The 25,532-nt window shown below is 40.0% G+C and overlaps 1 protein-coding gene across 1 annotated transcript in view; it reads left to right on the top strand.

Moving 5' to 3' along the window:
* TMEM156 (transmembrane protein 156) overlaps positions 1–24,879 on the top strand; it is a 47,846-nt gene extending 22,967 nt beyond the window's left edge. Inside the window, exons 2-7 of the mRNA XM_032397708.1 lie at positions 1,150–1,419; positions 3,055–3,315; positions 6,250–6,369; positions 8,026–8,109; positions 22,067–22,169; positions 24,841–24,879. Coding sequence (XP_032253599.1) covers positions 1,150–1,419; positions 3,055–3,315; positions 6,250–6,369; positions 8,026–8,109; positions 22,067–22,169; positions 24,841–24,853 — 851 coding nt within the window. The 3' untranslated portion in view covers positions 24,854–24,879. The remainder of the gene's footprint in view (positions 1–1,149; positions 1,420–3,054; positions 3,316–6,249; positions 6,370–8,025; positions 8,110–22,066; positions 22,170–24,840) is intronic.
* The last annotated feature ends 653 nt before the right edge of the window (positions 24,880–25,532 follow it).

Raw genomic sequence — 25,532 nt, 5'->3', positions numbered from 1 at the left:
GCCACCCAGGCATCCCTACAGGTTTGAATTTTAAATAATATACATTTGTACACATTTCAAAAGTGTTCTCATATGTACTATACCCCTTGATGTTACTATAACCGTATGAGGTTAGCAGGATCTAGAGTTACTATCTCTATTTTGCTGATGAGAAAACAAGACTTACAGAGATAAAATAAATTGTCCAAGTATCTTGCCTGATGACAGATATAGTACTAGAGTCCTTATCTTTTATTTTGAATGTAGTGTTCTTATCTTTTATTTTGAATGTAGTTTTTTATTTTGTAGTTTTATTTTGTAGTTCCTTATCTTTTATTTTGAATGTAGTGTTCTTATCTTTTATTTTGAATGTAGTGTTCTTCCTTTTGTATCATCATTTCCATACCTGATGTTTGTCTTCAGACAGTAAAAATTATGATGTCATCCAGTTAAATTTCATCTTTGGATGAAAGGTAGATTGAATGATGGCTACCAAAGATATCCTGTGCTAAAGCCTGGAACTTGCACATGTTACCTTACAAGGAAAAAAGGTCTCTACAGGTGGGGTTAACTTCAGGATCTTGAGATGGGGAAATACTTCTGCATTACCCAGGTGGAACCTAAATCCAATCACAAGTGTCCTATATAAGATGGTTATAAGAGAGAGGCAGAAAGAGATGACACAGACAGAAGAGTAGAAGACAGAGACACAGTGGAGAAGGCAATGTAACCGGAAAGTCAGAGATTGGAGTGATGTGGCCACAAGCCAAGGAATACCAACAGCCAGCAAAAGTTGGAAGAGAGGCAAGGAACAGAGTCTTCTCGAGCCTTCCAAGGGATGGTGGTCATGCAAACATCTAGATTTCAGACCAGCTAAATTAGTGTTGAACTTTGGCCTCTAGAGCTTTCTCAGGAGAGAATGGTTAAAATGTTAGGGTTTCCAAGAACATCTTTAGTTCTCTTCTCTGAGAATTAATAGGGAATGTTTATAAATCTTTAAAAGAAATATTTAAATGAAGTAGATGTTGTTAATTCATATAAAAACAATCTTGTCACTGACAAGCTGAAATATACTGTATCCACCTAAGAAAAACTGAGAGCTTATTGTGTATTTATTGGAATGACAAAACCTCAGAATATAATAGTAAATAATTTTTTTTTCCTTTATAGGAAATATATTGGAGCTATCATGTCTGGAAGTGTGTTTGCAACCTAATTTCAACTATTCACTCCGCTCTTTAAATTTTTCTTTCGTGACTTTTCTGAAACCAGTAAGAGAAACTCAGACTATTATGGGCATCTTTCTAAATCACTCCAACTTTCAAAACTTCACCAGGATTTGCCAAGGCATCACAAGTGAATTGAAAATGTGCTCCTCATGTTTAGCTTGCGAGTCCAAAAAAAGTCTGGATTTTATTTCTCAGGAACAAACATCAAAAGGTAAATGTGAAGTGATAATAAAGTTTATCAAGAATAAATTACCTTAGTCTGTTAAAAAAGTAATAATATATTCCAGTTTAAAATCCAATGGTATCAAAACCCTCAGCAAGTGTGGCTTTTGATGAGTGATTTGTAGGGCTTTGGGATACTACTTATTCTTGGTTTACTTTATCAAAAACAAAATATCTACTTTTAAAGATTTTTTTTTTTTTTTAATTTATTTGACAGGGAGAAAGACAGCCAGAGAGGGAACACAAGCAGGGGGAGTGGGAGAGGGAGAAGCAGGCTTCCCAAGGAGCAGGGAGCCTGATGTGGGGCTCGATCCCAGGACCCTGGGATCATGACCTGAGCCGAAGGCAGACGCTTAACGACTGAGCCACCCAGGCGCCCCCAAAATATCTACTTTTAAAATACATCATATGCCACCATAATTTATGTACATTCGATGGTTAAAAGAGTATTTAGCATGCTCTCTTCAAAGGTCTTGAATTTTTAAAAATTAAAAAAGTAAAATCAAACTTGGATTTTTTAAGAAATCATTGAATCTTTGACACATTTGTATCTTCTCCTGCCTAACATGTATCCACTGTATTTGAATTGCCTTTTTACTCGTCTAAATGTCCGCTCAATGTTGGGGACTTTGTCTTTGTTCACCATATTTCTAGATCCTTGCATAATGCCTGACATCAGGCGCTCAATATATATTTCTTTAATGAGTAAACAAATGAAAGAATAACTATGTATTATGTGTAATGTGTAACTGAATCCTGCATCTATTTTGAGATCAATATATATTATTTAATTAAATCAAATCAACTTGCATGATTGAGAAATTAAATAACTCATTTGTAGTCAGAAAATATACTAGTGGCCTCAGGCCCAAGCATCAAATTTATTATTTATACCTATTCGGTGAGATTGCTTCCTGTATCGCGCCATATTGGCATCTTTCCCCATTCTTTCAGAATGGGAATGAGATTTCTTGGCATTGACTTTGGATGAAGTATAAAAGATCTATCTTTTTCTGGGTTCTTACTCAAGTAGTGCTGTTGCTGTTGCAGGGTTCTGGGTCAAATTCACCAGAAAGCAAGTTGGGGAAATACCTTTATGGTGATAGAGACCGAGGAAGTGTTTTAAGGCTTGGTAACTCCAGATGCTATTTCTCTGCCTCCTGGAGATGTAGGACAGTGCTTTGATAAGTTATGTCTGTGTAACATACTACCTTGAAACTCAATGGCTTAAAACAATGGCAATCATTTTATTCTTTTTCTTCCTTCCTTGTGTTCTTTCTTCCCCCCCATCCCGCTCCTCCTCCTCCTTCTTCTTCCTCTCTGGTTGGCCAGGACTTCAGAATGGGCATAATGGGGGCATTTCTGGCTTGGAGCATTATAACCTGTCGCACAAATCATCAGGGAAATGTCTATATTTCTTTGAGATTCTATTTCAACCCTACTATTATCTGGTATTCACAATCTTAAAAAAATGTAAGCACTTTAATCATTATTTTTAGTGCAGTGAACTTCTTATTTTGACTTTTTCTTTGTAGAGGAAGGATGGTATTTAGTTTTGAGTGGTGTGTGTTTTCTTACTATGTATTACTATTTTGCAAATAACATTTTCTTAATCTCTTTCTAGTTCTTATCATGAAAGGATCAATGGAAGTGAAGGCAAATGATTTTCGTTCACCTTGTCAACACTTTAACTTCACTATAGCTCCTATAGCTGATCCCTTGGAAGAATATAACATTACTTGTAATCTAAAAACCCGCATGAGAAGGCCAGCCATCACGGAGGAAGATTCACCCAAGGAAAAGTCTATGAACCATACTTGTAGGACTATGGAATACCTGAATAATTGTACACATATCTCCTTGCACCTAGAAATGGATGTCAAAAGTAAGTATTTAAGGAAGTTAGACGAAAAAGAGAATTGGATACAAAGTTAAATAAAGGCTAACACATTAACTTCATTAAAAGTTAAATATTTGAAAAATTTTTTGTTGCAATAATATGACTGGAAAGAATGCTAGTCCTTTTATCTGCTCATTCCTGAGGCCTAGCTGGACTCAGAAGCAGAGGAGGCATCTGTGGGATGTGATTTGAGGGACACTAGAAAGACCTCAGAGTAACTTCGGACATGCCTGTTAGCTGTGCTTGAAGCAACGCTACCACCCCTGGGTATTAAAGGGTGAAATTTATTTTTAAATATAATATCCACGTACATTGTGATGGGCTATTAAAATCATATTTTGAATTGATTTATATCTTCTCCTAGAGTCAAGAACCAGGACTGAATACAATGGGATTTTTGATATAAAGCCATGGAGATAGGCAGGGTGCAGAGGAGGCACTTTGGGTCACAGGGTAGCTCTGAGGGAACGGTAGGCATCCGAAGGATCAAAATCACATCTCTCTTACTTCTAAAGCTTATTAGCTTCCGCGACACCCTCTTTGGAATTACCACAATTGATCCTTTCTACTAAGCGATGTGCCCCACTTTACCTAGAAAGTCTATTTTGGAAGAGTATTTTATGATATAACCACTTAATACATGCTACTGTTTGCCAACCAATGTGCTAGCATTAGGGACCCAAAAATAGATGAATGTAAAACAACTGAGCATGTGCATCTGGTGTAACAGGTGCAATGGTAGAGTCAGTTGCTGGGCTTTGTGATCTTCCAGACATATGGAAACCTTTCTTATTGCCTTAGAATTTTTTTTTTTTAAGCTTTACTTTTTTTAGAGGTAATTATTTAAAAAATATTATAATTTCAAGCAAATATGACCAAATAATATGTATGCATTTTTACAGTAAAATAGAAAGCTTCAAAGGAATTTCTCTTGTGAGTCAGTCTTCAGGGCCCCACGGTCTCTGCAATTAAGGGTTATTTCAAGGTGTGTGTATGTGTGTCGGGTATGGGAGAGGATCTGAGAAGATCTGAACAGAGAGGTCAATTCCCTCGGGCTCAGGAGTGAGTTGGAAGGTAGACTTTGGAAGGATGGCATAGAGAAGGTGACAGTGATGAAGTCTGGAAGATATAGCGGGTTGGATTATAAATATTAAGATCATATTTATTTCCATGCATCCATCTAATTGCTTTTTATGTTTTCTAAAACATAAAGGAAAAAGAAGCATTTCCAGAATTATGATTTTCAGAGAATTTTTTGTGTCATGAAAAAAAATCCATACATGCTAGTCAAAGTGTAATAGTAGTTAAAACTTCCTTGGGCCCATAATTCAGAAAGATCACAGTGACACACAAATATATAGTCTTGTATTCTAGAAAAATTATATCCATTTGCCATGTATAGAAGTTTTAAAATTTCTTTATATTTCACTCTGCTGGGCAGAGACTAATTTGATCTCCCTTAAAAGCCCTATCCACCAGGGGATGAAAGTAAATTTAGTCCAATCTGGTACATTTACTCTGGAACAGTAATTTAAATTGTCTCTTCAGATTTTTTTTTTCAGATTCCTGTCTGTTCTCCCTTGCTCCTCTCCAAGATGACTGCCGGGATGGGGGGTAGGTGGGCAGCATGGGCTGTGGGGACACACACTCTTCTGCATTTGCACTGGTGCTTGGGTGGGTGTTCTGGCTGCCCTGACCCCAGCTGTGCACATTCTGCTATTGCTATATAAAGTTGGTGAGTGCATGGTTCTCTTTTCATAGCTTGATCATCAGTGCCCAATGACACCTTGGTCATTGGGCCCACTGTGGCTCTTGCTGGCACTCTAAGTCTTCTATTCCAGTTAACGAACTGCATACTTTTAATTTGCTGAGCGAGGAATGCAAGTTTGCAGCTGAATAGCATGGGATGATTTTGGGAAGGCTGAGTGCTGCAATCCCAGTCAACTTTTACCTTTTCTGCATTCTGCCTCTTTTCTAAGTAAATGTTGGATGGCTATATAATGTACATCTGCACATGGGGGTGGGTCCCTGTGAAAGGGGTACCCAGATGATGAACCTCACAAGGGCAATAATCCAAGGGTATAAGCAAGTTATATATCCTGCTAACTTTGAGAAAGTGCTGTGTTTTGTGTACAAGGAAGAGGGTACATAGGGTGGCTTGGGAAGACAGTAGACAGTTATGTCTTGGACATGATGAGGTCACCTTCCATTATGTCACTGATTCCTAGGTCTGCTGGCCACTGTATCTTTATGGGAGCAAAGGAGATGGTGCTAAACTATTGCTGGATGGGGACTATCCTTCCCATGTGCCTCACTGTCATTTGAATGAACAAGTTTTTACCTAGGGTTACTGTATGTTTAATTAATGTGTGCACCTGATCTGATCCTTGCAGTGAGAGTCTGTGCAGAAAGGGGTTCTGATTATTCATCTGCATTGGCCTTTTATATGCCTCAGTCCAACCTTTTCTCTTTGTATGTCTTTTTTCTTTCCTCTCCATCTTCCTTACACTCACTATCTCTTTGTCCATGTGAGGGCATAATTTTTGACTGTGTGGCCCAGGGCCACCGTTGTTATTTACAAATGGCCCCGATTTTGGGACTCAGCTTGTTGTAATCTTAGCTAAGTGATAGCAACCACAAGGAAACTAACACCTACATGACCTGTAAGTAAAATTAATCCTAGAATCTTGGGATCAAAGGGATCCCTGGAAGCTCCCTGGTCAAATTTCTTCATTTAATACACTCACTTAACATATCAGGGAAGAAATCAGGAGGGCAAACGACCCTATAACAGGGATGATTATATACCGAGCTTTTCAGTTAAGGCCAAAATATGTAGTAGAACACAACCACATCACCATATGGCCTCTCTCTGTTGCATCATTTTATTGTATTTTTATAGTATTTTTTTCTTTGCAGATTTCACTTGTTCCATGAAGATCACTTGGTATGTTTTAGTTCTAGTCATTTTTATATTTTTTCTCGTCCTCACTGTCCACAAAATACTTGAAAGCCACAGAAGAATGTGGAAATGGCGGAGTAAGTATTGAGGAATAAATCCATTGCTTGGGACAATCCAGTTAGGATCTTCTCTATAGATGTACATTCTTTTTAAAGTTCAATTTATCATTTATTGAGCCCCTACTGTGTGTAAGTGGCAGTTCTAGGTAACCCGGGGAATATAAATATAAGTGAGACACAGTGTTAGCATTCAAGGAGGTTCATGTGTTTTTGTCTACTTGGACAAGCGAGTAGCAGGGGAGGCTGGGCAAGGAGCTGAAGGCGGCTGGAGGTTGAGCAGAGGCTTAGTGCAAGTGAAGGGAGAAGAGAGGTGGAAGAATAGGGTGGTGACCCAGAATTTCAGAGTGGGAGATCATGAACAGAGTGGCTCTAAGTGATGAGTGGGAGTAGGGGTCAATCTTTAATAGGTGTAAGGGTGTCAGTAGATTTTTGGCGGGGCAGAGCTATAATGTATAATTGGAAATCAGGCAATGGGGGTGATATTAAAAATATTTAGTATGACCCAGGCGTCCACCTATCAGGATGGACATTGACTTATGGCCCTAGTGGTGTGTACCCACACATACACCAACCCTTCTGGTGTGTAACCCATGCATATACTGGCTGAATATCAAACCTGAGGAAGAGGGGGGAGGGGTAGAGGGCGAGGGAGAGAGAGAATCTTGAGCAGGTTCCATGCCCAACACAGAGCCCCACACGGGGCTCCATCTCATGACCCTGAGATCATGACCTGAGCCAAAATCAAGAGTCGGACGCTTAACCGACTAAGCCACACAAACGCCCCTGTTGCAGGTATTTCTAAGAGCAGTTTCATATCAAGTCTTGCCATTGATACCTTAGTATATAAGGCTAATATATAATAACATCATCAATATTATATATTTGTAGAATAGCCATTTTCAGAGCATTTTCACAAGGTTTTTTTTTAAAATTAGATTCTCCAAGTACTTAAACAGGGTGTGTACTATTATTTTCACTTATAGATGGGAAAAACCCCTGAGCTGTAGAGAGATTAAGTGGTTTTTCCAAAGTTATACAGCTAACAAAAGGTCAGAGTCAAGACCTAGGGTCTTTCTAGTTTTAAAAATTGTATCAGTTTAAATAAAAATGTTATTTGCAAATATTGCACATTTTTGAGTTTCTTCATCCACTTTTCCATATAACTGCATATGAGGAAAGAGAGACAGAAGCCAGTTAGAAAAAACCATCTAGAAAGCAACAGTGGAGAGTGAACATTTTATGAACATCCACCCAAATGACAGGCTTAGTGGCTTTTGAAGGCTTGCCTTACAAATCCAAGCGTGTAAAGTAATGAAACATGTCACACCATTTAGGACATTAAATATTATTAAATATTAAATATGCATTAAATATTCTGTATATGTCTATGTATATTAATGTAAGCAATATAATATTCTATACATAAGAGCTGGTGCTTTTCATTAGAGGAGACGGCATGATAACATTTAGGGTAGTGGAGAAACCACTTGTTTTAGAAAGATCCTGTGTTTGCTCGTGGAAAATAACATGAGGAAAGCCCTTAATGTCTTGTTACTCCTGGCCCTGTTGTAGATGGCCCATTTTCCTTGGTAATCCTTCGAATCAACATGGGGAATATATATTAAGAATGTGCTTGTTTATCATTTAAATATTTAATTTCTTTTCTTGGAATAGGTCATAAATACAAACCTACCTCTGACCTCTTAAGAGGACAGGATTCCGAGAAACTGCGAACATTGAATGTGCAGGTTATTTCAGGTGAGTTTTGTGACGTGCCAACAGAGCACGGCTTTGAGAATCCCAGTCCCTCACCGTTTCACTATAGACCCAAGATCAAATGATCTGAGCTCATTTAAATTAGCCTTGTATCTGGAAGAAAGGAGCTGTGGGCAAATGAAATCTAGTTTAATATGTCTTATTATCAGGGGACAGTTACGATCAAAAGTAGCTCCTTAAATAATGGAAAGTTTGCCTAATTGGCAAGAAGAAATTCATGTGAGTAGGCAGAGGAGAGAAAGCAATAAGGAAGAAGCCTCAGATTTATTTTTAAATGAGACAAGATACCATTATTCCTCAGAATTGCAAGAAGTAATTGCAGAGTGGGCATGGCTTTTTTGCTGGAGCTTTCACTTAGCAAAGAGTGTCATTGTGTAACGAGAACTTCTAATAGCCCCAATTAAAAAGTCCCCGTCCTCTCCCGAGAAACAGAAATGGAAGAAGGGAACCCTAATTAGAGCAGCTAAGGGAGCTGTTGGCACAGACGCTGTGGTTCGATCTCCTAATTGCAAAGCCTCCTTCTGAATTCAAGCTGTCAAATCATATTAAAAAGGAAGAGAGGGAGATTGGGACGCGGGCAAAGTGCTCTTCTTCATCAGGAAGATGTCATCTCCTCGACTCCGTGCAAACTGCGGCCTGAGGAGTGATGTTTCTACAGCTCCTTGCGTCCAGCTGGTGAGCAGGCTCCTTCAGACTTTGTGAGACGTCAGATAAGGAGGCTTCAGGTCTGGTGTTTAAACGGTTTTCAAAAATGCAAGGACAGTGAACCAAGCCCGAGGCGCCCCCCACAACTGCATCGTAGCCACATGCAGATCTGCACACCGTTTCACTGGGAACTCTGCTCCCGAGGCTTTTCTTATCTATTTAAATTAGCAGGGGCTCAGACCCCTAGCTTGAGGAAAAATGGGATTGCGTGCACCTGAAGGACTCAGTTTTAAAAAAATTCAGACTTTCTGTTCTCCACGTATTCACCGATGGCTAATAATAAGCAGTAGCTGAGTGATCATTTGATACCTGCTAAATGTGGGGAACGTTGATGGAAGTTTTGTGTGGTCAGTGACAGTTTTGTTTGATTAATGGCATTAAAATCAGAAGGTTGTTTCCAATGCCCAAATTCATCTTTATAGGGAGAAAACGGCATTTCCCCTGTTCTCCCCTCTTAGGCGGGCCCCAGGCCTGACATCCATGCACCAGGAATGCTTTAGCCTAGTTCTGCTGAGCTTTTTCAGTGGCCTCGGGAATCCTGGTCCTTGCTCTTTTCAAGACATAATTTTGAGCACTGCAGCTTTGTCTGAGAAAAAGTCGATAGTCCCCCTGTCAACTCATATAATCGGGGGCATCACAAATTTAAAGTACTAGCTAACCACAAGACTAACCTCACAAGTTGTATTTATGAGCCTTTGATTTTCATTCACCAGAGGAAACGGTCTCAGCCATTAACCTAGATGCAATTTTCCCCCCTCCTATTATAAGTTGCTCTTTCTGAGAGAGAAATGGGAAGGAAATAATGTCTCCCTTGAGTGCCATTTTTAAGGCCCCTCTTTGTCATGATGGGTTATAGTCCGCAGTGAGAACGTAAGGAGAAAACGCGCCAGCATGGTTCTCTGGCGGAGCAGTAACACGAGTAGAAAACACGGTTCAAAGGGAGCAGCGACTACAGTCCCATTCAGCGAAGCAGCTTGCCGTTGTCTCAAGCTGTACGTTCCAGAATGTCCCTCCGGTTGTTCATGTATTACAAAGGAAGTGTTGTTACACACGTACACATGGAGATAGACAGGCTCACACTCTCAAAAGGACGAGAGAGAAATAAAGCGAGATGACCCAGACCCTGGCCCCACGTCCCAGAGCACAGCGAACATGGGCGGAGTAAGGCATCTCCTCCCTGCAGAAAGCCGTGTCGCAAAGAATCAAATCCCAAGCTCTGACAGGCCTCCTGTATTTTCTTCCTTGCTTTGAGAAGCGCGCTGGCTTCTGTTGCCTGTCTTGGCATGAATCTACTTTACATTTTACTCAGTCGACTGTTATCTTCACACAGGTGAGATTCTCTTATTCAGCTTTGGATCCTTGTGCCCAGCATAATTTTTGGCACGTAGTTTGTGCACAATAAAAGCTTGTTAAATCACACAAAGCCTAAGGGGAAATGAGGATAGAGTCAAAAAGAGCAGATGAGGAAGGAATTTATCTTGGGGTTTGGGAAAGATGAAAACAAAGAGCCACAGAGTGATCACAGGGAACATAATCTGACTTCGTTAAAGAATATATAACTCTATAGAGTTGCCAAGGACGTCAAAGAATCATGGAATACATTGACCATCTTGAAGAAGAGATTTGGAGAACTATGCAAAAGTCAATTTGAAATGTATCCCTGGAAACAGTGTTTAAAGGGTTGGTCATGTTGGGAGACCAAAGTCAGGGGCAGGAGCAGTGGGCTAGGACCCCAATCACTGGACACAAACAATAGCGATCAACTTGGCTGGCTTGGCCGAAAGGAAACCTATTGGAAAACCGGTAGGTAACCCGTAGAAACACCAGGAATGTTAAGCATTCAGAGGTTGGAAAATGAACAGGAGTTAAAGGAGGCCAGGCAGCCAAGAGTATAGCCAAAGTCACCATGGGAATGGTCTGGTGGTGTCACCACCACTGGACATTCCTCTGAGCTTCCAGAGCTACACCCTTTGACCATCCAGCTTTGTATCACTGTCCAAGATGGCGAGCCCCAAGGAAGGGTATCTGGCTGACTGAGGGCAGGCCACAGATTGGTACTCTGGGTGCCAGGAAGCAGGGAGAGGGAATTTCTACCCCTCTGGCTTCCTGCATCTTTGAGAGCACCCCCGGGATGGCCTCATGTTGGAGAGCCAATAACTAAATATCTAGGACAGCAAGTATCCAGGATTAGAGCTTCCACGGACTCCTGCTGCATGGGTCAGTGAGGGGGCTCCTTTCATCTCTCCCCTCTATGTCCACTGAACATGGTGAAATCTTGAAAACTTGAAATTCTTCACCTTCAACTACTCAACCAAAATCTGTTGAACCCTGACTCAGGATCAGGCATTATGCTAAGCATTGATAAGACTGGCCCGGACCAGCGCGGTCTCTGCTTTCACGGAGCTGATGCCCCAGTTAAGGAGATTCTCACCCCGCTCCCCACCCCCGTTGCCTTAGAAGAAGGGAAACCTAATTAAACTATACACATTCATTAAGCGACTTTCATAGACAACATTTTATCTCATTTCACAAGAATCTCGCTTTTTTCCTGATGCGAAAACCTGGAACTAAGAGAGTTTAAGTAATTGACCCACAGCCCGTTCCTGGCCGAGTCGGGTTCAAACTCAGTTCTGTCCGGCGGGCTTTTCTGGCACAGAGCTTACGGGCTCTGGTGAACTGGGGAATCTCGTCGTGCTGGCTCAAGCCACAGATCAAAACTCACCTTGTTCTTTTACAGTTAACACTGGAAACCGAGATGAAACCTTTTCTGTCCTCTGTAGAAGCTTGTGTGTGACAGTGTGAGTCACCCTCAGAGTGACATTCAGCATTAGTGAAATATTTTTTTGCAGTTAATGTGGGTAGGTTCTTAGGGACCGTGAAGCAAAGAAAATGGATTTTTATTGCGAAAGAGAATTACTAAATGCCAAAAGGAAGTGGATGACCCAGTAATTTGTATTACCCCAAAATATAACTAATGGCAATGTAAAATTATAATTTGCAACATGTTTACGGCCAGCATAATAAAGACTAAGCCGGTTTCAATTTTCAGCAGGAGAGAAAATAAATTGCTCGTGCCAGATGTCCCACAACCAGGCAAAATAACATGGAAATTTAATTTTTACTTGCTTAACTATAATATTTATGACTCTGAGAGTACAGACTTGGGTTCATAAAACAGTAAAGGTTGGAGCCATCTGCTTGATTACAGAACAGAGCAGAATGCAGAGGGTGACTTTTTTTTTTTTAAAGATTTTTAATTTATTTATTTGACAGAGAGAAAGAGACAGTGAGAGAGGGAACACAAGCAGAGGGAGTGGGAGAGGGAGAGGCAGGCTTCCCGCTGAGCAGGGAGCCCGATGCGGGGCTCAATCCCAGGACCCCGGGATCATGACCTGAGCCGAAGGCAGACGCTTAACGACTGAGCCACCCAGGAGCCCCTGCAGAGGGTGATTCTTGATGCAGGAAGAATTTCTTAAGTGTGAAGAAGAATCTATAGGCAGAACAGGATGATTTATTCTAACTCATCCATTGAATGCCTTTACGTGATAGCCTTTCGTGCTAGGTGCTGGAAGACCTGATGTGCTAGGTCTGGAAGACCTGATGTGCTAGGTCTGGAAGACCTGATGATAAAACATATACAGATCAACATCTTCTCCAGTCTTTGTGCAGATTCTCCCCACATGGAACATCCTGCCTCCCTTACCCCTCCCTGCAGACCTGCCCTCCTCCCACCCTGCCTTTGTCTAGTTCACCCCAAGCCTTGCTTCTGATCTTAGCTTGACTGACCCTTCCTCAGGGAAGTGATATTGGACCTCCTAGACTAGGTCAATTCCCCTTCTCACACATCCTCATAACACCACACAGCTCTCTCTGTGCCAATTGTCACTACTGTTATATATTATATATGTGTGTTATTATTGGATTGACGTGGCTCCCATGAGCCACTGAGCCCCTGGAGATCAGGGACTCTGCCTGATAATATTCATCACTGCATCCCCAGCTCATAGCACAGTGTAGATGAGGGCACAGAGTACGTACCTAATAAATATTTGTGAAGTAAATACAACTCTACATGGACTATGCAGAAAGAATGCCTGCTGCTGTCTTACAAAGACCCTTCAAAACCGTTCCCCCCCCTAAATTATAACTTTTAAACTCTTCATCAGCTTCATTCCTTGGAGTGCTAAGGATAGCCGCAGTGTGAATGAGCTGGGAGCTGAGACAACGGCTCAGAATACTGGCAGCTGTCTGTTCTCTTTAGTTGTTAATTCTAGGTAATTTTGTAGTCATGTACTTTCCCACCCTCATCTGATTTTCACACTGGCCAGATTTGGAACAGCTGAATGGTTTTAGGATCACTGTTAACGATAACAGATGGAGCTCTGAACGTAGTAGAAAGTTGGCTCCTTGAATAATGGAAATCTATTTTAAGCTACCATAATTGGTTCTATTAGCCCTAAAAAGCCACTAGCTATCTTGGGCTTGCACAAAAGGGCCCAGGTTTTTATGTGATGCAAAGGTCAGAATGATGCATAGCAATGTTGAAGTTCTGCATTCCTAGGGCAATAAGAAGAAATAGGGTCTACGGCCATCCCACCCTGAACGTGACCGATCTCGTCTGGTCTCGGAAGCTAAGCAGGGTCGGGCCTGGTTAGTACTTGGATGGGAGAAGAAATAGGACTGGAAGGGTTTTTTGGAGGCAGATTAGAGAATTGAGTAAGAATCACCAAACCATTTGAAAACATCCGCATCCACCTTGACTGCAGTAATCTGTGAAGATTAACACGAATTCCTTCATTTCTGGAGAAGCTCTTATAAGGAGAGCAAGTACTTTGTGGGCAACAGTGTAGACATTATTGCTATTGTCACCGCGGAATCATGGCTGAATCTCCCAAAGTACAGGGAGGGGAAGGAAGCGCTGAGATCCCCATTTCCAAGGTCAGCCATCCATAGCCCACCCCTGCTGAGCGCATATTTGGGTCCTACCCAATTTCGAGCTGACCCCTCAAGTGGGCTTAAAAAGGCGCTTGGAAAAATACTCTGTTTTGCACTTGGTAGTGCGGAAAGTACATCAAAATACACCTTAATTACCTCATTTACTCTTACCTTTAGTTTCTTCCTTATAACTTCAAGGCAGTCACACGGGCTTTGCTGAAGTCATGAGGAAGTTCAGGCATCACTACACACTGCTGAACCTTTAAGGAGAAGGCGTGGGGCGAGGCCAGGGCCCTGCCGGGGGGGCTGCCTGGCTGCTCCACCCGCAAGGCAACACAGGGGCCTCACGTTGGTGGATACACCTGGCCCGAAGCCTTCCTTCCGGCCTGCGGGCTCAGCCTCCTGCAATGGCGGCCCACCAAAAAAGATCCACTGTGTGATCCAGCTCACAAAACAGGTTGATAAGAGCAGAAGGCAATACAGTTGAGAGAAAATATGGGCCAAAACACTTCTGACAACTAACATGTGTGCCCTCTCTGCTTAGACAAAACCATGTGGGAAGTTGAATCACCGCCAAGGCTTGTTTGGGAGGTCTTAAAGGTAGAGTCCTTTGCCAACACAGCTTGAATTAAGGCCTTCCTCCCCATTTTAGGGGTAGCCTGATTGGCTCATTTAACACAGCACTTTTCACACTTAATAGGCTTTGGCCTGGGAATGATTTCTGAAGATAACTTTGCACGTTTCTGTTGTGATTATGAGTTGATTTTATAGACCAACTCTCAGAGGACAATCTTATTTTTCTTATCCCCAACTTCCTAGGTGGCACCCCAGAGTTGACTTCTTGCCCTGCTTGTACCCACACATTTTTATTAAGGAAAATGAGGCACAAAGAAGTTAGATGGCATTCTTTCAGTCATTCAACACATATTTTTACCAATCATGTGTCATGCTCCAAGGTTGGTTCTGGGGAATATAGTGCATAAAATACAGTCTTTGTGGGGCGCCTGGGTGACTCAGTTGGTTAAGCGTCTGCCTTTGGCTCAGGTCATGATCCCAGGGTCCTGGGATCGAGCCCCGCATCGGGCTTCCTGCTCCGTGGGAAGCGTGCTTCTCCCTCTCCCACTCCCCCTGCTTGTGTTCCCTCTCTCGCTGTGTCTTTCTCTGTCAAATAAATAAATAAAATCTTAAAAAAAAAAACACACACACACAGTCTTTGTACACGAGGAGACAGACGAATAAGCAATTACAACAAAATTGGGTAAATTCACTATTGGGATTATATATAGTATGGGTATCTAGCCCTGTTTACCACTCCTTGTTCTGTTTTTGTTTCTAGCTATTTTGACTTTTCAATTTCATAACCAAGTAGAGCTGAGCAAGTAGTTTTGGAAATACAAATATAAAAAATTGATGGGGCAAATTCTCTAAGCAGCCAAGAGATCCTGGCCAGGATGAGGAGGTTTTAGATGTACCTTCGCTGTGGGAGATGCACCTTGTCTTTGACATGAAAATCATCAGGAACAAAGTGAAGAAAACACCTTGCAAGTTTCCATGACTCAGTGGGAATCAAGAATTACTTTGGAAGGATGAATTGAGGTTAGATGCCAGATGTCATAGATATAAAACACTTCTGAAAAATGATAGAATCTAGAAAAAAAAAAAAAAAGAAGAAGAAAAAGAAAAAGAAATATCAGAGGGCAACCTGGACGATGTCATGGGCATTGTGACAGGGGTTTATTCAAGAACATACGGCATGGAGTTTTATTTTTAATCAAAGTTTCTACTGCTGGAAATTTATTTTGTTCTCTAGATTCAGCCAGGTCAAAACTCATCCTGAGGTTCTTTTTAATTTTTTAGGCTCTTCTGAGGTTCTTGAAAAAAAGTCAAAGAAATGTTTGGTTCAGACCTTTGACAAATTCATGAATAGACTTCTGTGAAATTTTAAAATATTCCTGGCTGCTTCTGCTGCCTTAACTAGTGTTGGTGAATTAATATTATTTGAAAGAAATTCTATTTCCCAGTGTAAAACTAGAAAAATATCCCACCTATCTTAGCTATTCTGAAGAAGGCATTAAAATGACATATATCCTACCTTTTTATCAATTTTTCAGAAGTTTTCCTATTAGTATATAAGTTACATGTCCTTGGAAACTAGGAGAAACAGAATATAATGCACCACTAGAGAGTTATTTTGGACTAACCATCACTTTGATAGATAATAGCTTTCTGTAGTAAATTATGGTTATACCATATTATACAACATCAGCAAACCAAATGAATAAGCAAATGATGAGCAGTTTAGCTTTCCAAGCAAAAGAGCTCTGTTAATTTTCTTTGGTAATTATTTAATTTCATGAACAGGTTCTTCTGGTATTTTAACTTTAAAAAAACTGTCTCCAAATCTCAAATTCTGGACATGATAAGATACTTTGTCAAAGATTGTCTAAGCAATTATCTGCCTGGTAAGTTCATTCTGAAGGCTTAATGTGCATCAGAATCAACTTGGATGTCTGTAAAATTTCAGGCTCCTGGACCATTTTGAAGGGAGATTATAATTCAGTAGATTTGGGACAGGGTTCTAGAACCTGCATTTTAAATTCAGCTTCTTGTGGTTTGCAGGCCAAGGGTCCGTTGATCACTTTGTTTTCTATTGTTGTGTGACAAATTACCACAAATTTAGTGGCTTAAAACAACACACCTTTGTTATTTCAGTTTCTGTGGGTCAGAAATCTGGGCATAGCTTTGCTGGATCTCAGGGTCTCACAAGGATAAAATCAAGATGCAAGCTGGCCTATGTTCTTATATGGAGGCTCTACTCCTAAACTCATTCAGGTTGTTGGCAGAATTCATTTCTTTGAGGTTGTATACTAAGGTCCCTGGGTTCTCACCGCCTGCCTGCCAGAAACTGCCTCAGGACCTAGAGGCCACCTGCAGACTCCTGCTACCTGGCCTTTCTAGAGACAGTTCACAACTTGGCAGTTTGCTTCTTGAAGTCCCACAAGATATCCTCACTAACTTCCGGGAGGGCCCAGTCTTTTTTGTAAAGGCTTTTACCTCATTAGGTCAGGCACACCCAGAGTGGTCTCTCTTTTCAATAACTCAATACACCTGCAAAAATCTCATCTTTGCCATATAATGTAATCCAATCACAGGAGGGGAATCCCATTCATGGTCCTGCTCATGCTCAAGGGGTGGGGATTACAAGGGGCATTCCACCAGGGCGTGGGAAGCTGGGGGGCTGTCTTAGAGTTCTGCCTACCACACCCACCCTCTGAGAAGCACAGATTTAGAAAGACAAAATCACAGCTTCCTAGGAACTTTCAGTGTGAGACAAATAGGGATGAGGGAACTAGCCCCGTAGATGTGGTTTGTACTTAGTGACAATAAGGTAAAAATAAAGGATGCTAAGGGGATCCAGTGCAATGGGTCTGTGAGGAGGAGAGCAAGGAGATGAGAGCTTTGTGTCCAGGTAAAAACTGGTCTCATTTTCTCACCTTTGTCCTAACCAGTCAGGAAAGCTTTGTCACTTACCGTTTAGAAGGCCAAATTCTCTGTAAGAAGAAATTCTAGCTTTGGTGGTTATTTTAGCATTTCCATAGGAAAGGAAGGGTCTTCAATGTCTGTGGAAATGGTCCCCAAAAGGCCTCTATTCCTGCTCCTTAAAGAGCACTTGCTACTTTTTAACATCTCTAATTAAGATCGATAATTTTCTGGAAAAATTGACAAAACCTGATACCAGAAGAAATAGGAAACCTAAACAAAACAATTATCATAGAAGAAATAGAAAATTTGTCAGTTATCCCTGAAAAAGTAACAGAAAGAACAGTTCACAGGGGAATTTTTACCAGTCTCTAAAACATTGATATTTCCAATTGTATTTAAACTGTTATTGACCATAGAAAAGAAGGAAAGAAGGATGTTTCCTAATTCTATTGTGAAATAAACATTAATAACATATAAAGCTAAGAAAGACTGTGTCTAAAATGAAATCATTGAGCAATCTTACTCATGTATATCTATGCAAAAATTCTGAATAAATATTAGCAAAAGAATCCACTAGTATCACAGTATAAAAATATATATGTATATATACATACATATACACACTCCTACTATGACCAAGAGGAGCTTATTCCAAGAATATAGGAACAGTTCTCCATTAGGAGATATCTATTAATGTCACTCATATTAATAGATCAAAGGGAAAATTTGGTTATCTCTATACATCCTAAAAATGCACTTGACAAACTATAATGCCCATCCTTCATAAAACTCCCAATAAAAATAAGATAAATAGGTACTTCCTTAACATGATAACATATATCTGTCTCAAACAAAACCCCAGAATCATACTTACTAGGGAGACACTAAAAGCATGTCTGTAAAGCCAGGAATTTTCAAGAATGTCCACTGTTGCCACTTTACCTACCATTGTCCTGAAAGTACTGGTCAACACAATTAGGTAAGAGACAAAGATATCTGGTTGACAAATTGGAAAGGGAGGGGCGCCTGGGTGGCCCAGTCGTTAAGCGTCTGCCTTTGGCTCAGGTCATGATCCCAGGGTCCTGGGATCGAGCCCAGCATCGGGCTCCCTGCTCGGCAGGAAGCCTGCTTCTCCCTCTCCCTCTCCCACTCTTTATTTTTTTTTTAAGATTTTATTTATTTATTTGAAAGACAGAGAACGAGAGAGAGGGGGGAGGGTCAGAGGGAGAAACAGACTCCCTGCCGAGCAGGGAGCCCGATGCGGGACTCGATCCAGGGACTCCAGGATCATGACCTGAGCCGAAGGCAGTCGCTTAACCAACTGAGCCACCCAGGCGCCCCCTCTCCCACTCTTTAAAAAAATAAATAAATAAATTGGAAAGGGAAAATGATCACTTTGTGTACCTGGGAAATTTAAGAAAATTCTCTAAAAAAATTCTTTAAAAATAAAATTCAGTAAGAGACAAGGTATGAAATTAAGACAAAAAATCAATAGCATTCATATCTTTATATATTTTTTTAAGATTTTATTTATTTATTTGACAGAGAGAGAGAGAGACAGCTAGAGAGGGAACACAAGCAGGGGGAGTGGGAGAGGGAGAAGCAGGCATCCCACTGAGCCAGGAGCTGGATGCAGGGCTCCATCCCAGGACCCTGGGACTATGACCCGAGCCAAAGGCAGACGCTTAACAGACTGAGCCACCCAGGTGCCCCAGCATTCATACCTTTTTTTTTTAAATAATTTAAAAATATTTTATTTGAGGGTTTTAATAATTTCAATATTTAAGATTTTCCTTAATATTTAATTATTCTTTTTCTTATAATAGTTAAATGCAAAGAGAATATAGTGATCTTTTTTTATTAACATATACTGTATTATTTGTTTCAGGGGTACAGGTCTGTGATTCATCAGTCTTACACAATTCACAGCGCTCACCATAGTACTTACCCTCCCCAATCTCCATCACCCAGCCACCCCATCCCTCCCACCCCCCTCCACTCCAGCAATCCTCAGTTTGTTTCCTGAGATGAGAGTCTCTTAACCCCAGCATTCATATCTTTAAATAACAACCAGTTAGAAGATACTGCTGCATTTAAAATAACCATAAAAAGATAAAATAACTAGGAATAAAATTAATATAAAGAACTACACAAGATCTTTCTGAAGAAAACTTCATAAAAATTCATAAAAATGACTTGAACAACAACAAAATGGTATATCATGTTCTTGAATAGAAAGATGAATATATAAAGTTATCAGTTCTTCCTAAATCATGAACAAGGTCATTTTAATATCCTGATGAAAAATAAGCTGTCACTAATAGCCGGAAAAAATTGACATAGAAGAAGAAAGAGGAGAGGTATCCGTTCCACCATGGTACTGGTACTTAAGTAGATGAAAATATCTAATGAGGGGCACCTGGGTGGTGCAGTCAGTTAAGCGTCTAACTCTTGATTTTGGCTCAGGTCGTGAAAATTAGAAAGTTTAGGACTTGAGTAAATGATGAGAGTGGCATATCTAATCAGTAGGAAAGAGAAGGATTATTGAATGAATGGTATTGGGACAACTGAATAATCATCTAGGAAAGAAGATTACCTTAATCCAGAGTTCACACTAATACTAAGGTAAATTTCAAGTGAGTCAATAATTTTAATGTAAACGTGAAAGCATAAAAGTAATAGAAGAAACAACGGTAGAATTAATTTATAACCACAAAGTAGGGCTTTCTATCCATGACACAAAATTCAGTTAAAAGGCTGATAAATTTGACTACGTGAAAAAGAATGTACACAGTAAAAACCATTAGGGAAAAGTTGTTTGCAATTCATCACATATGATAAGCAACATTTCCTAGTGAATAAGGAAGTTCTAATAATTGATGGAGAGAAGATCATAACCCAGTAGACAAATGGGTAAAGGATATAAATGGACTGTTTATAGAAATGGAAATACAAATGGCTCTTAAACATATGAAAGCTTGTTTAGTCTCATTCACAATAAATTCTCCCAAAAGAAATTTTTCTTTTGATGTCTACTATGTTCCAGTAATATTGGCCGTCTGGGTATAGGAGACACAGCAATGAGCCAAACAGAGATCTCTGGTCTCACTGAGCTTACGTTCAGGTGGAAATGCAAATTACGGCTACACTGAAGTGCCGTTTTCATCTACCAGACTGGTAAAAACCCAGAAGTTTGCCATCACACTCTGTAGCGAGGGGCAATAGGCCTCTGCACTCTCGTACTTTGCTAAGGTAAACAGGGAGGCTAAAGTGGTACAACTTCTGTGATATGAAATTTGGCAATAACTATCACAGTTACACATGCATAAGCCCTTTGAGCCAGCAATTCTATTTCTAGGGATTTCTCCTATGGATTACTTACATAGGAGAGAAATAACGTATGTGCAATGTTTATTGCTAGTGTGTTTGCAATATGAGATTAGACAAAATCTAATAGGAGGGTGTTTGAAGACAGGATGATACATCCATACTATGGAATACCAGGAAATTGTAAAAAAGAATGAGGGAGCATTTACGGGGAAAGATCTCTTAGACCATTAAATATACATACATATATATGTATAGTATGCTACCAATTGTGTAAAGAAAGACAAAAATAACATATGTACATATAAGCGTATAAATCTATCTGTCTATCATCTATATTTCTATCCACAAAAATCTAAAAACCTTGTTTGTGGCAAAGGAAGGAGAGAAGGGAAAGAATTATGTGATGTGGTAGAAAGCAGTTGTCTGTAGGAAATGGGGTAAGAGGGAGACATTTTGCTGAATATCCCTTCATAGTTTATAAAATTTTAATCATGTGAATGTATCTTTTATTCAGAAAATTAAGTCCAAAAAATAAGTCTTTCTTATTAAATTTTTTTCTAATTAAAAGAATATAACTCTGAGGGACGGTTTGACAGTATTTCTCTTTTGGTAATCTATGCCAGTGTTTAATCATCTTCATGAATAAGAAGCATGATATTCTTTTTTTTAATGCATGTAGAAATTTTTAAAAATTAGAAAAAATTTTGATAAGCATCATAATCTTGATTACACTTAAATCTTCCTTTTTGATTTGTCTTCTTAAGAAGCAGCTACTCAAACTTCTCTTTAAATTATAGGTCACCTCATTTCCATTCATGTCCAAGGCTTTGTATAAAAAGTAGAGACATCTGTGAAGCAAAAACCACATGTATTATGTAAAACTCAAGTTTCAATATAAAAACTAGAAAAGTAAGGCCCCAGATCCCAGTGGAATGAAAGAGACACCATATGCCATGGGCCTGAAATTTCATCTCCTACCTTGAAGTCAGCTGCAGATAATATTAGAAGGATTTGATGTCACATAGTCCTAGAAAAGGAGGACAGATTAGAATTCATCTGATTTGGAACTTGGCTTCTTGGTAAAATTCTCCCTGAAATCAAAGATGGTATTAATAAAAATTCTTAGGGATCTATTTTAACAAAATGCAAAGAAGAAAATATTTGCAGTCAGTTTCCATACTAAAGTTCTTTTCTTTCTAGTTGGCATTGCATGTAAAAAATGTTTTTCTCTACTTTGCTCCTGTAACTATGCATCAGGCCTAGAGCTCAGGAAGTGGGGGGAGAGGAGAAATGAAAGAAACAGAATTAAGAGAAATGGGTTAACGGTGTCACAGTTGTAGGCAGGAAATTTAGGGAGTGATGGAAACTGCCAATATCCTTGCTAGATGGAGGGCATCGTTCTCTTAGCACATTGGAAAATGTTATCTGTTTTTGCATTGCTTTTGACTAAACACAGACTAGAACAGTTCTCCTTCTTAAAAAATAGAGACCAAGCAGAGGCTGCCCTTGACTCAGGTCCAGAAAGTGCTTCCCCCAATACCGGAACTAGAAGTTACTTCCACGGTGCATCCGCAAGATCAGTGTACACGGTGAGTGATGATTCGGCTTTAGTGATGATTTACCTTTGTTCATTATAAACCTGAAAGATCCAAGGAGGTACAATTTACCCCAACCTTCATTTCTATCTGGGAGTAGGAGACAAAAAGTGATGAACTTGCAAAAGCAGTTCATATGAATTAGATGACATGAAATAAAATCACTATTTCTTCCAAGGTCTAAGAAGGACCAAAAAACTAATCTCTTAGTCTGTTAAACAGCATGTGCCCCTGAGATGTCAGCTCAGCCCTTGGCTGTTTCCTCGGGTTGGGTCATACATAATCCCAGCAGACCAATCGTTGTTTCAGTCGGAACATGAGAGGAGAGAGAATGTGAATTTATAAGCAGAACAACCACTGACCCTCAATTACTGAAATTAAGAACTTCCCTCAATGTAACATCTGATGATCTAATTAATGTGCATTGATTTTCATGTACTTAAATCCCAAACTGTGGTCAGAAGTGTCTTAGAAATATTTTTCATTCATTCAACACATATTTATTAAGTAGCTATTATGTTAAGGCACTATAGATAGCTATTGTAGGGGGTATAAAAATTAGAGAAGAGGGGAGACACTAGCATTTATCAGTATCCTTTTATTGTGCTTCATGGTGATAGGCTAGATCATTTACTTGTCTTTATTTTTTTTTTCAGTTTCAGGTGTAGAATTTAGTGATTCAAAACTTACATACAATACCTGGTGCTCATCACAAGTGCCCTCCTTAATCCCCTTCACGATTTCCCCCATCCCCCCAACCCACCTCCCCTCTGGCCACCAACTTTGTTCTCTAAAGTTAAGAGTCTCTTTCTTGGTTTGCCTCTCTTTTCTCCCCCCATATTTGTTTGTTCTGTTTCTTAAATTCCACATATGAGTGAAATCATATGGTATTTGTCTTTCTCGGAAAGACAAAATATGTCTTTGACTTATTTCGCTTAACAATACTCTCTAACTCCATCCGTGCCATGCAAATGGCAAGATTTCATTCTTTTTTTTTTTTTATGGCTGAGTAATATTCCAGTGTGTGTATACCACTTCATGATACATGATACCTAGGTAGTTATCAGTCAAGATTCTAGCAGGAAACTAATAGTATACTCAAATGGAATCATTTGAGGTGAGTTTAATAAAAGGTCTATTAAGTCAGGTTGTGGAAAAATCCAAAAGGAGAGTGCAGCACCCTCAAACTAGTAACAGTGGGGCTCTGCTACTGTCCCTAAGACTAAAGGGGCAAGGAGCCCAGAGAGACAGAGACAAAGGCACGCAGGCAGACAGACACACACACGCACACACATGCACGCGCACGCGCGCGCGCACACACACACACACACACACACACTGATGGACTATGTTGGGAGGGCTACCTGATAGGGACTGTGACTTTTAGTCAAGTGACAACAGCCTGTGATTGCCCTGAAGAGAGAGAATATTTCACTTTGGCTGTTCTCTTTCCCCGATGTGCCAGTACTTACCATTGGTCAAACCCAAGCAGAGCGAGGACACTGGAGCTGGATTGAGGCAGTTCATACAGATTGGCCTCCCAAGGTACCAAGCAGGGTGGGGAAAAAGATGGAGTGCAGATCTAGAGAGGCAAAGGGATCAAGCGTAGGTGGCTCAATATGTCAAACTGGAAACTAAGTGCTAAGGATATATTTGTGTTCAGGACTAGAGAGAAGCAGGTCTTAGTGTTTGGGTCTTAGTGGAATCAGAGTCTGCTATTGGCTCAGAAATTGCTAGGTAGACTAATGTAATCATAGAGTTGTTTTAATGAAATATTGTGCTCGATACCTCTCATTCTGGTCCTCCTCATTCTGGGATGCTTGACCTTGCATATGAAGAGATCCCCTTTGTTCATTCACCTAATGTTTTTTGAGCACTTACTGTATGTCCAGAATTCTGCTACTCATTGGCAAAATAACATGCAGTCAGTGGAGAAATCAGATTGAGGAATCTTAATTCCAATAGAGAGCCAATAACATGATAGAGGTATTCACAGGGGACTCAGGGAGCATAACGGAGAGACCCCCTCATTCAGAGGAAACGCTGCCTAGCATTTAGTAGGTGTTCAATAAGTATATGTTGAGTGGATGATTAAATCCCAACTTCTACGTCTCTTTAAAAGAAATTTGCATGAACACTTACACTTTCATTTTATAGAAAAGGAAATTAACCCAAACATACTGTAGTGACAGAAGCTCGAGGAGACCCTATGTTTCCTGGGTCCTAGGCTGAGAAGTTTGTAACCACTAACCACAGAGTCTTCCTAGGTTTATAACGGAGGCTCTATTGCCTAACACAGGATTGGAAAGGGCTCTTAATCAGTGATATTGGGGAGCACCTGGGTGGCTCAGTTGGCTAAGCATCTGCCTTTGGCTCAGGTCAAGATCCCGGGCTCCTGGGATGAAGCCTGGCATCAGGCTCCCTGCTGAGTGGGGAGTCAGCTTCTTCCTCTGCCCCTCCCCCCACTCATGTTCATTCTCTTATGCTCTCTCTCTCACAAAAAAATAAAATCTTAAAAAAAGTGATATTGGGAAGTTTTTTGGTATTCTTATAACACACAGTTTTAATAAATGATTTAAAAAAATTATTCTCCACTAATTCTTTTCAGGTAATACTTAACATTTTTGTGGTAATAATATTTGTCTTTTTTTTCTTCAATCTTCAGGGTATCCGTCTGAATTCCTCTGGACCATTTGGACTGAACCCTTTTGAAGAATACTCATAACTTCATTTTGGGAATGAGTTAACTAGTAAATATGTGGGTCCAGCTGAGGATTCACAATAGGAAACAGTAGGAATGCTGACTGGTTGATGAAAACTGGCTCAAGAGCATTCATTTGACCCATGAGATCAAAGAAATGCGAGTTTTTTCAGGAAGCCATCATGAGTCATGGAAAACAAGCTGATGGAACCCATGGAAACAACAAGGGAATGCTCACTGTCTTTGCTTATCTGTCATTATACAGCTTACAGTGGCCCCAAGATTTTGATTTTGAAAGGAACTAAAACCAGGGTCAAGGATGAAAATCTTTTCTCTCATTCGCCCACATTGCAGATTCTAATTTGATGGGTTTTCCTATACAGATGGATTTTTTCTATTTGGCAAATTACTTAAGAGGGCCTGGGTTGTTCGTTTATACATTTGTTTGGATTTATAAATGTTGCCTCCTTTTGGCACTGAGGATGTTTTAAAAAATTTCAAAGATACCAAAATAAAATGAATTTAAGTGAAATACTAAATGAAACGAGTATTTAAATCTAATAGCAAAATGTTTCTTCTGATTCTTCTTGGTGTTTGTATTTTTCAGAGCTATCACTGATGTCAAGAGTAATTATAGTTATTAATTACAATAAAAG

This window comes from Phoca vitulina, unplaced genomic scaffold, assembly GCF_004348235.1.
Source record: "Phoca vitulina isolate PV1807 unplaced genomic scaffold, GSC_HSeal_1.0 scaffold3, whole genome shotgun sequence".
Classification (NCBI taxonomy): Eukaryota; Metazoa; Chordata; class Mammalia; order Carnivora; family Phocidae; genus Phoca; species Phoca vitulina.
This window is presented reverse-complemented; position numbering and strand designations above follow the sequence as displayed.